Here is a 15,183-nt window from a genome sequence, read left to right on the forward strand (position 1 = left end):
ATAACAAGATCCAGAGAGAGAGAGATGCAGACATTTGAGAAGTCCTTTCCTTGAGCCTTCCTCGTTTGTAAACCTGAGGGCAGCGGCTCTCTTAACACTGATTTTTAAAAGCCACTCTGAGAGCCTTTGGGGCTAAAGGGGGCAGTATAAAATGGCATATACAAACAAACAAATAAACTGAATGAACACAATAGATGAAGAATAAGAATTCAAAACTAATTCCTAGTAATAATAAAAAAAATTAAAATTATATATCACAGATTGGATTTCTAGATTTGTATAATTAAGAATTAACGAGGACTTTAAAAATACTGAATCATTTCTTCTTCTGAAATGTCCGTATGTTGGAGCTGCTATTGCACCATGTATAATGTGTTGGAGTGGAATTTAACTCTTTTATCTGCAATTAGTGTTTTACATGTTATAATTTATTTTGTTTCTCTTCTCACTCCTAACTCTTTCAGATGGAAATCTATTGCTGTAGGAAGTATTTTGCATAAAGGAACTAATATAAAAGCAGGCTGAGGAATCTTCTATCTAGTTTCTTAATTCAATACTAAGCTTTTAGAAACACTGGTTATATAGTTATATGGAAGAAAGCTTGGCAGCACATGAGCTTACCTTCCTACGCTACTCATAATATCTAAGAAAAATGAACTAAAGAAAGCCATTAAAGAAGGAGCAGGATTCTTTTTGTACTGTTGGAAAATTCACATGTAGCCCACTTTGACATGATTATTATCTGCACTTAACAAGGAGCGACCCTCTGAATCCCCTCCTCTGTATTTTTTTTATAAAAAGAGCTACATTTTATCAATAGTTCAGTAATCTAGCCAATTCGATATGTCCTTGCTAAAATCGTCATCAACAACAACAACGTTGTCACTTGACATTGCAGGAAATTAAAATACCCAAGAAAAGGGAGGGGAGTCCTTTTAGCTCTGTTCAAACGTTATGGAAATCTAGTGGCTGGTATTAATGGTAATGACCTGAAGGGAGTGGAAAAGGCAGAACTAAGGGTTAGATGAGCCTGAAGGGAAAGGGGAAAAAAGGCACATACAAAAAGTTTTCTTTTAGTCTGTGCCCAAGGAGGGGGGGTGAATCCCTCTTAGTGGTTGTCAAGGAGATCTGCTGTTGCGTTTGCTGGACTGTGGGCTTCAAAGATTCCTGCCTTTAGCTTGAAGGGAACCATTTCTTTGCAAATCAGGCAGTCAAATCCTTGCAGCTCTGAAAATGTTGGAGGCTGCAATCTGAGGCACATTTTCTAGGAACGGCGTCCCAATGACCACAGCAAACACGCCTAGGCCAGGCTATAAGGCTCATTGAAATATGCCGGCTGTGCACCTGAGGAGGGAAGGGGGAAATTATAATAATAATAATAATTTATTATTTGTACCCCGCCCATCTGGCTAGGTTTCCCCAGCCACTCTGGACGGCTTCCAACAAAGATGAAAGATACACTAAAATGTCACATATTAAAAACTTCCCTGAACAGGGCTGCCTTAAGATGTCTTCTGAATGTCAGGTAGATGTTTATCGCTTTGACATCTGATGGGAGGGCGTTCCACAGGGCGGGCGCCACTACCGAGAAGGCCCTCTGCCTGGTTCCCTGTAGCTTTGCTTCTCGCAATGAGTGAACCGCCAGAAGGCCCTCGGCGCTGGACCTCAGTGTCCGGGCAGAACGATGGGGGAGAAGACGCTCCTTCAGATATACTGGACCGAGGCCGTTTAGGGCTTTAAAGGTCAGCACCAACATTTTGAATTGTGCTCGGAAACGTACTGGGAGCCAATGTAGGTCTTTCAAGAGATGGGGGTCAAACTTTTCGCCTCAGGAAGCAAGAAAAATAAAAACGGCAGTTGCTGGAGACGGCAGCCACTCTCTGCCTACACAAGGGACCTTTAAGGCTGTGCACCTAAGCCAGCTTCCAAGTTTGGTTAGGGTGGCACAGCCAAGTGTCCACAGCCATCCAGAGATTATGACCTTGAATGTTTGGTAAACATTGTCACCGAGACCCACCTGATTTAGAGAAGCTGTCCCAGTTTCTGATTTGATCCCGGAATGTCTTGCTTTTCCTTAGGATGTCCCTATTTTTATTAGAGAAATGTTGGAGGGTATGGAGTTATCTGACCCCCGAGCTGTCTGAAGGCAACCCTGTATAGGGAAGGCTTTTTAATGTTTTATTATGTTTTTATATATGTGGGAAGCTGCCTAGAGTGGCTGGGGCAACCCAGTCAGATGTATGGGGTATAAATAGTAAAATTATCATTATGGAATGGGACGTCACTATTTTCACTGGAGAAATGTTGGAGGGTATGCATGTTTCTTTCTGCCTTTATTGGCATTTTGGTACTGTTTCCGCCACTGCTAACAACAACTTTATTTGTACCTCGCCCATCTGACTGGGTTGCTCCAGCCAATCTGGTCGGCTATTATTATTTATTAAATTTGTTAGTTGATTTGTCTTGCCTGAGGCAACCCAAAGCAAGTTACAACCAACTACTGTAGGTGATCAACTCTGCACCAAGGACGCTTGGCAGTTATCAGGTGGCTGTGCAAAAGGCATTGGGGGGGGTGGACAGCAAGACTAGCTGACCAGTTGGCGACCCCATTCGTGCACATTATCTAATGCAACCTCTGCAAACCGTCGGGTAAGGCAGCCAGCCACTCTTACCCTCTGACTGCAGGTCAAGGGGCAAAAATGAAGAGCAGGGTCTGCCAGTGAAGGGAGTTTTCTTGGGAAGGAAAGCAAGAGAGTGTTAACGGCTGATACTAATAATTTTAATTGGTGGTTTGCATTTGAGAGAGAAAGAGGTAGGGAAACTTCCTTTTCATTTCACTTCTTATTTGTATACCGCCTTTCTGTGTCGCTGTGCGCAAGGAGGTTGACAAACCGGAGCAGCGACAGAATGATCCACAAAGACGACGCACCTGAGAACAACCCGACCCAGACGAGTCACACTTCACACGAGCAACTTGCATCGAATCAAGCCGTACTGAGCAGCCCATGAGAACAGAGTAATAGCACAATATAGAATATCTGAAGATATTCAGATATCTGAATATCTGAAGAAGTGTGCATGCACACGAAAGCTCATACCAAGAACTAACTTAGTTGGTCTTTAAGGTGCTACTGGAAGGAAAAAAAATTTTTATTATTATTTTCACAATATAGAAATAACTCTCGGAACATCAGCGGATAACGCTGAGGCAGAAATTGCAACCCACCGTTACGCGAATATAATCCATTAAAAATAACATTGCAATGCATTAAAAAAAGATTCAAAAAGAGCCAAGTGAGCAGCAAGGTCACAGAACTTTTCCGAATAACGTTCTCGGAGATATTTTCCGGCGGAGGTGGCAGCGGCGGCAGCAGCGCCCCTCCGCCGCCCAGCCCGGCCTCTGGCCCCTCTGCCCGCCCCGGCGCTGCCCGGAGCCCCATATCCCGAGCCGGCGCCCCTCCCCCGGCCGGGCGATTGGCCCCGCTCCCCGCCCGTCCCGCCCCCCGCGCGGCGCCCCCGCGAATCAGCGGGGCGCTGTGGGCGCGTCCGTTCCTGCGGCGGCGAGTCGGCCAGCGCCGAGCGCGCCCCGGGCACAGCCGCGCACGCCCCACCTCGCGCCGGGTCGCCGCATTGCCATGGGGACTGTGCGCCTGGCGTGGCACTTGGGCTTGGCGCTCGCCCTCCTGCACCCGCGCAGGTTCGCCCCCGCCGCCGCCAGCGGCGTCCCAGGTAAGGGCAGCCGGAGGAGGAGGAGGAGGAGGAGGCGCCGGCTCTCCCCTCGCTCGGGGGCTCAGGTTGGCGGCGGGGAGAGGGGAGGCGGCGGAGGGAAAGCGGCTTCTCCCGGGATGGAGCAGGAGCTCCGCCGCCCAAGAGGGAGAAGTTGCGGGGGGGCGGGGGAGGGTGTTTTCGGTGCAGGACTTTCTTTCCAGCTTTGTTTCGCGCCTCTCAGACTCCCGGCTCCTCTTTAAAGTTGTTTTCCCCGAAGCGGGAGATGCAAAGCCCCCAGTTCGCGGTGTCCGGGGTCAACCTGTCTAGACAGAGAAGTTGAGCCAGTTGCCATATAGCAGCAGCAGCAGCGCAAAAAGGTTAATTATAGGATTTCTTAACTTCACCTTGTGCTTCCTCGCCCCTCCCAGCCAGGCTCCTGCTCCAGCCAAATTTTCACAGGATCCTTCTATTGTGCTTCGAATAGTTGCCTGACCCTTCTTTGACTTGGGTTCTTTGTATTGGGGGGGGGGGAGGGTTCAATATAATGTGGCAAATACCTTAAAGCTATAGGGTTTCTTCTCTGGCCCTCCGCAGATTTCCAGATAGCCTGAACCTGCAGCTGTAGGTGTTAACATGCAAGAAAAATATATCCCTTCTCTTTCAGCAGAAATTTAGAGCATCTTGGTGGTTCTGTTTATGTTTTGTGAGATTTTAACTGGAGATATAATATGTGGAGACCAGCTGTGTCTGTCCTTTGCCTAACAAGTCAGTGATGCTCCTAGAACAGCAGTTTGCAAACAGTGTCCTGCTACTGCGCTGGGAGAAATAACTTCGTTAAATAATTAAATGCTGCTTTGATCATCCAGGTACTCATGGAGGGTGCTGTCCACTGTGTCTCTGCATGATTCACTGCTCTGGCCTTGCCCCTTTTCAGCCAACTTCTGTGGGGGGTGGGGAGTAGGTAGGTGATTCTGCCCCTCTGAATTGTGCATGGAGCTGAGTATTCAATCACTTCTGATCCAGAGGGATGCTGTAGAATTCCCTGACCTTGGAGGTGGCTCAGCCGGGATTGTGATACTGCACACAAACACACAGGGACCCTCTCACATTCAAAAAAGCAGACCTTTTTTTGGGGGGGTGCACTTCAGTTTTACTATTTTTTTAATGTTCTTCTGTCAGAAGTATCGGGAAGATTAAGACAGACCTAGGAATCTAGTTGCATTAATCTTTCCCTATAAGCCAGCATTGTCCCTAAAAATGGCGAGGGGTCAGGGATTAAAAATATAATGCCTAAGCAGCCTAGCAGGAGCTGTGCAGCAGAGGAAGTTTCGCCGTTGGATCTGCCCTTTCCATTTGACTCATTGGCATTCACACGCCTGACTCTCAGGCATCCTCGGTTTGCTGTGAAATGTCCCCTTTGGGCTCAGCGCAGTTTGAGTTTTTTGACGGCATTAGAAAGGAGCCCAGCTGTCACTTCTGCTGAGCTGCTTGCCCCTTTTAATGAGTCAAAAGTATGAACTTAGGCACTTGAAACAAAAGCGCCACCTCCTACTTTATCCCCTGCCTGACTGAATGCATAGTGGCATGTGTATGTGATCTGAACTGTGCCCTGGAAAATTTACTGAAACCTGCCCCCCAACTTTTTAAAAAATAAAAAACCCCACAGCTAGTTCTGAACTGCTTGAGCAGTTGAAATAAATCAAAAGAAAGAAACCAATTAAGCCGCCATTCAGTCGTGGAGAGCAAACTTCTTTCTTTCTTCGCTTTGTTCCGAGCACACCAGCGCGGAAGGGACCTTGCCTGTCTGTGTTTTAAGAATTTTACTTCTTAGAAGGTTCGCCCGAAATAACAGTTCCTCTCTCTGCTTTTTATTCCTTCCCCTTGCAAAGTTCTCTGATGTGTGCCTGGCCACAATATCTGATTATTCCTGCTGCCCCTTAGCAGCCCCCTCCTCTCCCCTCCTCTGTGACTTTGAAGAATCCTTGTTTTATCACTGGAGATGGCTGAGTGAGCATTTCTGAAACAATTAGCGTTAGGATTTCAAGCTAACAATCAAAGTCTTTTTCACTTTGGTGCACCTTTTCTTAGGATCTGTTAATCTAATTGGCATGAAACAAACTGCACATGGATGGTAGAGGAGTCTTTTTCTGCTCTCCCCGTGCCCCCCCCCATATTATAAATTTAAAACTTCACACTTATTGGCTCATGATTTTAGGCAGTTAATTGTTAGCCATATCATTATTACTGGTGGAGGCTATGCAGCCAATAAGATAAAGAGCCCCAGATGGGCCTCTGGCATTAAATTATGAGGAAATCCATTTAAAGGCTCTTCTCGCTATAAGGCAGAGTTGCCTGATTGACATTTAGACAGTAATCAATAGCCTTGGGCCACTTTCTTCCGTGAGCACCAAGGTCTCCCAAGGCCTGGTTCTCAAAGACAAAGTTCTTCCAAAGGGACAGCTGATTCCCAGCGCCTTCCCCCTTATGCAGGGATTGCTGTTTCTCTTGACAATATCTCTCCCTTGCCTGAATTAATGCTGTAAAACAGCATGGATTGTGGATTGATGGGTTTCCTCTTACTCCTTTTTCTGAGTATTTATGTTTAGCTCTTTCTTCCATCAATTTTCTCAGCATTTCGTATCCCTTTTAAAAAAAAGTAGTTGGGGGGCATGGAAATAATAATACACTAGACATCCATTGTATGCCGCTAGTTGTGGAAAATGTTCAGAAGGGCTGCTCACTTGAAAGGCAGTTGGCCCCTTTGGAAATAGACTTTTACACCTGACCCTTTTAAGGGTACAATACTATGCACACTTACTTCAGAGTAAGTTCCATGGATCTCCGTGGGGCCTGCTTTTGAGTAGTTGTGTATCTGATTGGGCGGCATCCTACTACACCCTACTGAGAGTAGTCAGATTGAAATCAAGGAGCTTACGTTAGTTTTGCTCCTTAGTATGAGCCGTCATTGCATCTCTTCATAGAGAGCAGGCTATTCAGCTGGATTAAACTTCACTTTGTGGCAGGTTTCACAGGCTTCTGCAGTCACTTGTCTGCATTGTTCACCTGTTAGAAAGGCTGGCCCAACCATTAGCTAAGAATGAGATGGCTGCTTCAGGTGACAGGTGCCCCTGCTGCTCTTCCTGAGCCTCACAGCCTTGTCGCCTTGTCCTGTGCCTGCTAAGCTAGCCTACTGGTGTGATTTCTGCTTGCATCTATTTTAAAGGGACACACCCGCTAAAAGACACTGCAGGCACATGTCTCGCTTGATGGAGTTGCGTGCATTTTGTACTTGGTTATGCATTCTTCATTGCCAAAAATAATGCAAGAAGTGGTCCCCAGTTTCACGTGATGAATATGGGCAACGTTAGTGTGTTTCTAAGGCAGAAACCTAGTTTGGATTTTGGTCTTCATTCTGTTTCAGTGGCAGGCAACTAGTCAAACATTGCAAGTCATGGCACTGGATAGCTATGCACATTCCAATGGCTTCAAAAGATGCCCAACTATTTTACGGAGAGCCAGGTTATCTTTTAAAAAATCAATTCATGAGGGTTGTTTTCTTTTGCCTACAGCTCTTTTGTTTATGGTATGTATGTTGCAGTGGTGACATCTAAATAATTCTGGGTTGCCTTTGGTGACACTTGGAGCAAACTCAGGTGAACAGATTTTCCAAGTGGAATCTCTCAAAAGTTTTTATGAAATCCCTTGTTTTTCTTTTTTTATATGTTCTGTGATGCAGATGCTGATGAATGCACAGAAGGGACAGACGACTGTCACATTGATGCAATTTGTCAAAACACGCCTAAGTCATACAAATGCATTTGCAAACCAGGTTATAAAGGAGAAGGAAAACAATGTGAAGGTAAGGTTAGCTGCTCTCTTATTTATGTCAAACTTATCCCAACCCCCACCCCATTTTATTTACTCTGCTAGTGCTTCTGTAAATAGTGGAATTCCTGAAACAATTAATGCAGATTTACAGCTGCTTATCCTCAGATCGTGGTGTTTATTGGAAAGAAGCTCCTGCTGCTTCTGTTAATTGTTCTGTATCTAAACTGCAGCATCCTACACTCTGAAGTTACTTCTGGGAAGCCCAAGGTGGCTTTTGTTTAGAATTAGTATGTTTGTACAGACACATGCACACACCAAAGTTCTGCATGCATCATGTGGCTAATTTTCCTTGCCATATACTTGCTTCTGTTTGAGGCTTAGTTGAACCTCTCAGAAATAGTGCCCAGCTAATGGGCTACTTCGAGACAGGCTTTTAATCTGTGAGATTAGAGCGGGGCTATACACTGAAATATGAGCCAATGTTTTGTCATACTTTTTTTTTTGCACTCTACGAAATCGAGGGACAGAACGTGGCAATGGGTGCATACTCCAGCTTCTTAAGAAACACAATTTCTTTTCTTGAATAAAACCAAAAATCAAAACACTTTCTAGATTTTATGGCTACAGAGTTAGGCTAGCACTGTGCCTTCTACAGTCTCAGAAGCCAGAGAGGTGTCTGCAGTGCTCCTTACCTCCCCCATGGCTAGCAGAACTACGACAAATTTTGCAGAATAGAATATATTCTGCAGAGTCGCTTAACGTGTGTTATTCGTATGGTCACAACTTAATTTTTTTACTGCAGAATGCACACAGCTTTGCTGATAAGTAGGATAAAGTAAAATAGTTTTGTTTTAATTAACTTCTAGGAAAGCTTTAATTAACACTAGGAAAACTAAGATAATACTGAATACACGAGATTAGCTTATTGTTGTATTGAAAGCCAGTACAGTAAGCCTGTGTCTTACATGCTTTTAACTTGTGCACATTCAGCTTTATGTGTTTGCCAATTTTATTTTATTTTTATTTAATTAAAAAAGGGGCAGGTGTCCAGGGGAAACGACATTGGCAATCCCACCTGCTGTTGCACCCAATGTGTTTTGAATCATACACTGTTCTGGCTTTAGGTGTGATCCCTGGAACATAACCCCTGTGTAAGTTGAGGGCTTTCTGCAAAGGAGAACACCGAACAGCAGTGTTGGCAATTTTCATTTTTCTGAAGCAAAGTCAAAATGATCCACTCTTGATCGGGACAAAAAGACGTTCTATTTTTGTAAAGAAAGAAAAAAGGCTCATTAAAAATTAAAGGTGGGGAATCAGAAAAATAGTGCTCTTACTAGAATTTACTTCTGGAAGCAATTGTTTTGCATTGCTTCACTGTCCTGCCTATTTTCTCTGCCTCAGCCATTTGTAGCTCCTTCCTAGTGCCCTCCATGCACTATGGATAGTTGCAGATGCTCCTTGTGCCTGCATAAGCAGCAGCAGTGTACAAAATTGAAATAAGTGAGGGGTCCTCTAGAGCGGATCCTGTGTTGGATTCTGAGACATATCTGCTATTTAAAAAAAAATATTGAAAGAGTTGGATTAAAGTGCATTGTCAAAATGACATCCTTGTGATTGTTAACTGAAACCAAGAGTGAGTGGGCTATTGGGATGAAACAGGCATATTTTGTCCTTGGTGAAAATATTAATCCTGTCAGGGTGGCCCTGAAATCTCTACCATTTGTACTGCAAATCAGTAGTACTGTATTTTTCGCACCATAGGGCGCACCGGACCATAGGGCGCACCTAGTTTTGGGAGGCGAAAAACTAGAAAAAATTATTCTGAACCCCAGAAGCCAGAACAGCAAAAGGGATCTGGCTTCTGGGATACCGTGTGGCTGTTCTGGCTTCTGGGATAACCGCGCCAAGCCTCTTCAGGGCAGCGGGATGAAGGTTCCCCCTGCCCAAAGAGGCTGCGCAGGGCTAAAGCAGAAGCCAGGACAGGCGCGTCGCTGAAGGGGCGCTGCACAGTTCTCCCTCTCTGCGCAGCACCTCTCCTTCACAGGAGAGGGAGAAGGCGCATCGCCCCTTTAGCAAAGCTGGAGGCCTCTGGCTTCCAGGTCAGGCGCGTCGCCGCGAAGCCAAGGAGCCTACATTCGCTCCATAGGACGCACACACATTTCCCCTTCATTTTTGGAGGGGGAAAAGTATGTCCTATAGAGCGAAAAATACGGTAAGTAGGTTTATTTGTTTAGACACAACAAAATTACGATTAAACAAATGACAAGTACACCTTCCTTTCTCAATTAGCTATACACTACATTAGTTTCAAAATATTTCAGCCATACAGGCACTACCACAAAAGCAAAAGTAGCCAGCTTTTTTATTATATTACCATCTAAATTACCAAGACACGATCAGGTGTCCTGATTTTACTAGTAGCTGTTTCAGTAACATCTGAACACAAGGGGGGGGGAAATAACCTTGGCATCTGCTTATGACGTGATAGATACTATTGATCAGATTTTTATCACCTTCTTATAAATGGAAACAATAACACCAATGTCCCAATCTTATGGAAATTTTAGATAAGCAGGGAGAATCATGAGCCAGTGTAGAACTGACATACGGTGTGGGCAGCAGGTGGAAAGTGTCAGATTCCCATCTGGCCCTCTTTTCAGTAATGTTATGTCAGAAGTACAGGTGAAGAAATAATTTCTTCTTAGCAGCTTGGCGATTCCTCATAAAATCCAAAAGTGGTAAGAAATTAGACAGTTGGAATATTCTAAGGGTCCCTCCAGACTCAGTATTTTTCAAGAGATTTAACTTCATACAAGAACTCTATGTTTGTACTGAAATGAATTAAAGCACTTTGTTGCCCTGGCACAATAAATCAAGAGGTCCTCTTCCTGGTTTCTAATTCTGCCTGTAAGCTTTGCCATCTGGACGTCGTTCATCAGTTTTGTCTGCCCCTCTTCTTTGGTGGGAGTTGTAGACCCTTAGGAACATCTAGTCCAACCCCCTGCAAAACTCAGTCAGTCGCAGCCAAAGCAGCATGGCTTCAGCAGTACCGGATTTCTGTATAAGCAAAATCCCTTATTTTGGCTGCTGATCCCTTATTTTCGAGGCTGCTGGTTCCCTATTTTCAAATCTGTAAGTTGACAGCTATGGCCCAGAGCAAGGCTTAATGGGGAGTGGGGAGACTCTTCGTCCATCAGTTTAGCTGCCTGCTTGGTGAAGCTCCCTCATCTGCAGCAAGGTTTAATGGAGAGGTAGAGAGACCTCTCTCACCCAACCTGCACCCCCCCTTTCATTAAATCTTGCTTCAGAGGTTTTCAGGTATTGAGTTGGATCGGCATATATTTTGGTAGATCTGTGAAGATTTCAGTGGAGCTGGCAACATTGGAACAGGTTCAGGGCACCAGCTTGCATCTCCCTGTCTTTCAGTTCGCCTGGAGGCCTTGTGTGGCCTTCAGCCTTCCCAGCTCATTCTGCCGAGCTGTTAGGAGCTGTCAGTCTGGGAGTATCTCTGCCCTTACGCTGCAGCTGCTATAAATTGAGAGAAGGCTGGCTGGAGAAGGAAGGATGAGGAACCTGCAGGCTCCGAAGGAATAACTGGGACCTGCCCTGGGATCTATTTCTGAATGGAGAGAAAACTAACAGTGCATCATCTTCAAGACGACGATCAAAGGCAGATGAAAACTGTAGCTGCTGGAATTACTTTTTGGAGTTCCTTCCTGGCTAGGACAAGTGCAAGCCAAGGTCTGGCACTGCGCCAATGATTTCAGTCAGCAATAAGGATAATAATAATAATAATAATAATAATAATAATAATAATAATAATAATAATTTATTATTTGTACCCCGCCCAGCCACTCTGGGCGGCTTCCACAGAAACCAAAAATACACTAAAATATCACACATTAAAAACTTCTCCTGCTCATCCTGCTTTCTTTCACCCCTGAGCCCACAAAACCCCCAAACAATGATACCTTATGGTTTCAGGCGTTTCCCTGTTACCTCTGTGGGCTTAACAGTAGTCAGTAGTCTTGACAGTCTGCACTGCATGACCTGCAGACCATAGTGCAAAATGGACCATCACCAGGTAAGTTGTGCTTAAGGGGCAATATTAGTGAAAGCTGGTGGAGCACAGGGTTTGAGAGGTACCAGTTGTGGCAGCACGAGTTTGATGAGGCAGGAAGGATAGATAACTTTCAGGATGATGCAGTCACTCTTGCACCAGTGTAAGTGAAAATGGGTTGGGATTTACACTGGTGCAAGAGCCATTGGATTTTCCTGTTAGTTCTTTTTTTCCTCCCATGGGAGGATAGAAGTGCAAAGAATGCTTTGTGTGTTTGTGTTTCCCCCCACTGTGGGCATCTGATGGAAATCTACTTTAAAAAAACCAAACTGGTTATTGTTGGTGTTGCAGTGGTACCTTGGTTTACAACCATAATCTGTTCCGGAGGTCTGGTTGTAAACCAAAACAGGTTGTAACCCAAGGCGCGCTTTTGCCATTGGGGCGTCCCAGAAAAAGAAAAAGGGGTTATAATAAAAAAAATGGGTTGTAATCCAAAAAAAGGGACACGCACTGCCGGGTTTGACGTGGTTGTAATCCAAAATGGTTGTAATCCAAAACGGTTGCAAACCAAGGTACCACTGTGGTTGTGATTATGGCACATGTCAAGAAGTTCACTGGGAATTCCCTATGGAGAGGGAAAGGAACAGATGCTTCTGATCTCTTGGCTTCAGATAAGGAGCGCGTTGTGCCGACTCCGAGTAGGCCATATGGTTAGAGAGTAAGTTTTGCAGTTGTCGTTTCTGTTCTAATTTGAGTGGTGGTTATGATGAGAGTTTCAGCAGTTACTGTACAACCATGTTTGGATTTCACTGAGTCCGAAAACCATGTAGGCAAATTTAAAGAGGACATCAGATGTTGGGTCTATCTGCCCTTTTGTAGTTTCGCGTTAGTAGCTTGTTAGGCATTCCCAGCCAATATTCTTCTTGTGGATGAAATGTTTCTACCTTTTGCATTTGACTACTATGATGGAGGGACGCAGATGGTGTTGTAGGTTAAACCACAGAGCCTAGGGCTTGCTGATCAGAAGGTCAGTAGTTTGAATCCCCGTGACGGGGTGAGCTCCTGTGGTTCAGTCCCAGCTCCTGCCAACCTGTGAAAGCATGAAGTGCAAGTAGAGAAATAGGTACCGCTCCGGTGGGAAGGTAAACGGCGTTTCCGTGCACTGCTCTGGTTCACCAGAAGCGGCTTAGTCATGCAGGCCACATGACCCGGAAGCTGTACGCTGGCTCCCTCGGCCATTAAAGCGAGATGAGCACCACAACTCCAGAGTCGTCCACGACTCGACCTAATGGTCAGGGGTCCCTTTACCTTTACTATGATGGTAATTTTTCACAATGTTGGTAAGGTGGACAAAACGGGCTGTGGGGGAGATAATGGAATGTGTCCCCTGGCCAGACTCCTGTTCTCCCACCCCTCACTACAGCTAGTTCTGTTTATTGAGTTTCCTACTGCTTCAATTCTGAATGCAATGTTTTTGGCAAATTTAATGTTCAGCCGCACCAGAACCTAAATCGATAATCTTAAGGTTTGTTCAAGATCTTTATATCTTTATTTATAGGTGCTTCATAAATTACTATTTCAGACTGTGTACGAGTTCCCTTCCCAAACACCTTTTACACAGATTTATCTGCCTGTTGGCAAACACTAATATCAAGGGTGCCACACGACAGTGCCTTGTAAATACGACATGTGGCTTTTCTTTGCTTGTAAATGCTGTTAGTGCTTCTATAAATGTCTTTCTCCTCAGAGGCTGAAACCGTATTGAAATGTTTAGCACAATATAAGATCAGTCTATTAAAAAGTTTAAAGACCTGAAGATTGCTTGCTTGAAGTCCACAAAATAAAATTTTTGAAACTTCATATTCTCCAAGTCAACTGAAAATGTTTGATCAAGTGCCCTTGTACAACATTTTTGTGGTCATCATATTATTTCTGTCTTGCACTCCAACCTGACAAGACATATTTTTTTGAATGTCCACTTCTCAGTGTTCAAGAATCTTCGAACTTCTGTTCTTTTGGAGCCTTGCTACCCTCTCTCACAGAGAACAAAGGCAGAATATTTATGCAGCCTTGCTTACCCACCCACCTCACCCCAGTGTCTTCAAAGGAATGGATTCTACACTCTGGGAAAACCTATTTAAGGCAATAGCTACATGAGGCCGTGTTCCCAGCGTTGAGCAGTGTAGCTGGGCTGGCTGGCCACATCAAAAGATTCCTTGCATCTTAAAACTACCCATATTTTAGAAGTTGATTTCTGTTTAATGGTAGACCTGGCTGCAATCCATGCTTATTTAATGCATACCTTTATTTCTGTCCCAACATACCTTGGCTTACTCAAAATAAGAGGGCTCTGTGAGGATTTAAAGTAAGAGATTACCCTGCAGAAATCTATGTATGAAATGGAATTTGCATGACTAATTTTAAACTTTCACGCAGGATGGCATTTAGCATTGGCTAGTGAATAGGTAAGAGAAGTTGAGCAAACTTGAACACATTCTATATCTGAGATCTTGATTTTAATAGCCTTCTAGGGATTTTTTTGCACGTGTGTGTGAGATGTGTCAGCTTTGTGTTAATTAGGTTACTGCAACATTTCATAGGCGGAGCTGCCTCTGAAAACAATTCAGAAATTTCAGCTGGTAAAGAAGTATATAACGCCAATCCTAGCCCAACTGCACTGGCTGCCAATCAGTTTTTGGGCCCATTTCAAAGCATTATACAGCTCAGGACTGCAATACCTCAAGGACTTCCTCTCCCCAGTAGGAACCATCCAGGACCCTGCAACCATCATCTGAAGCCCTTCTTCATGTGCCCCCTCCATGAGAGGTCTGGAGGGTGGCACTTGAGAACAGGCCTTTTCTGTGGTGGCTCCCTGTTTGTGGAATGCTCTCCCCAAGGAGACTTGACTGACACCTTCATTACATATATTTAGGCGCCAGGCAAAAACATTTTGTATGTACAGTGGTACCTCGGGTTAAATACGCTTCAGGTTACAGACTCCGTCAACCCAGAAATATTACCTCGGGTTAAGAACTTTGCTTCAGGATGAGAACAGAAATTGTGCTCCGACGGCATGGCAGCAGCGGGGAGGCCCCATTAGCTAAAGTGGTGCTTCAGGTTAAGAACAGTTTCAGGTTAAGAACAGACCTCCAGAACGAATTAAGTACTTAACCAGAGGTACCACTGTAGTTGGATTCACACATAACTGTAAGCCGTTGTTAATGTAAACAAGGTTTACGAACCAATAACAAACGATCTCTGTCAAATCAAAAAATAACTTCTGGTTATGTTAAAACACGTGTAGCCCAATCCTGCTGTAATGGCCAGATCTCCCCTCTCCCCTCCCTGCTCTCTGCCCAAAGGCATCTTCCATCCACAGGTGCTCCTATGAACCCTCTAGGAAGCTCAGTGTTTATGCATCATTCCACATAGAATGTCTGGGAGAGAAGGGAAAGGTCTTCTCTCTTACGCCTTTTAAAGCCTCTTCCAGAACTTCAGGTATGTGCCAGACATTTCAGTCAGTGTGCATGTGGGAAAACTGATGCAGTCTGAATCTTATGTGATTGCACCCCTTTTTTCTCCTCTGT

The 15,183-nt window shown here is 44.7% G+C and overlaps 1 protein-coding gene across 5 annotated transcripts in view; it reads left to right on the forward strand.

Moving 5' to 3' along the window:
- Nucleotides 1–3,575: 3,575 nt before the first annotated feature.
- SCUBE1 (signal peptide, CUB domain and EGF like domain containing 1) overlaps nt 3,576–15,183 on the forward strand; it is a 182,795-nt gene continuing 171,187 nt past the window's right edge. For all 5 annotated transcript variants that reach the window (XM_053387654.1, XM_053387655.1, XM_053387656.1 and 2 more), the window contains exons 1-2: nt 3,576–3,729; nt 7,445–7,567. In XM_053387654.1, the coding sequence (XP_053243629.1) occupies nt 3,636–3,729; nt 7,445–7,567 (217 nt within the window). In that variant the 5' untranslated portion in view covers nt 3,576–3,635. The remainder of the gene's footprint in view (nt 3,730–7,444; nt 7,568–15,183) is intronic.

The sequence above is a fragment of the Podarcis raffonei genome, chromosome 5 (genome assembly GCF_027172205.1).
Source record: "Podarcis raffonei isolate rPodRaf1 chromosome 5, rPodRaf1.pri, whole genome shotgun sequence".
Classification (NCBI taxonomy): Eukaryota; Metazoa; Chordata; class Lepidosauria; order Squamata; family Lacertidae; genus Podarcis; species Podarcis raffonei.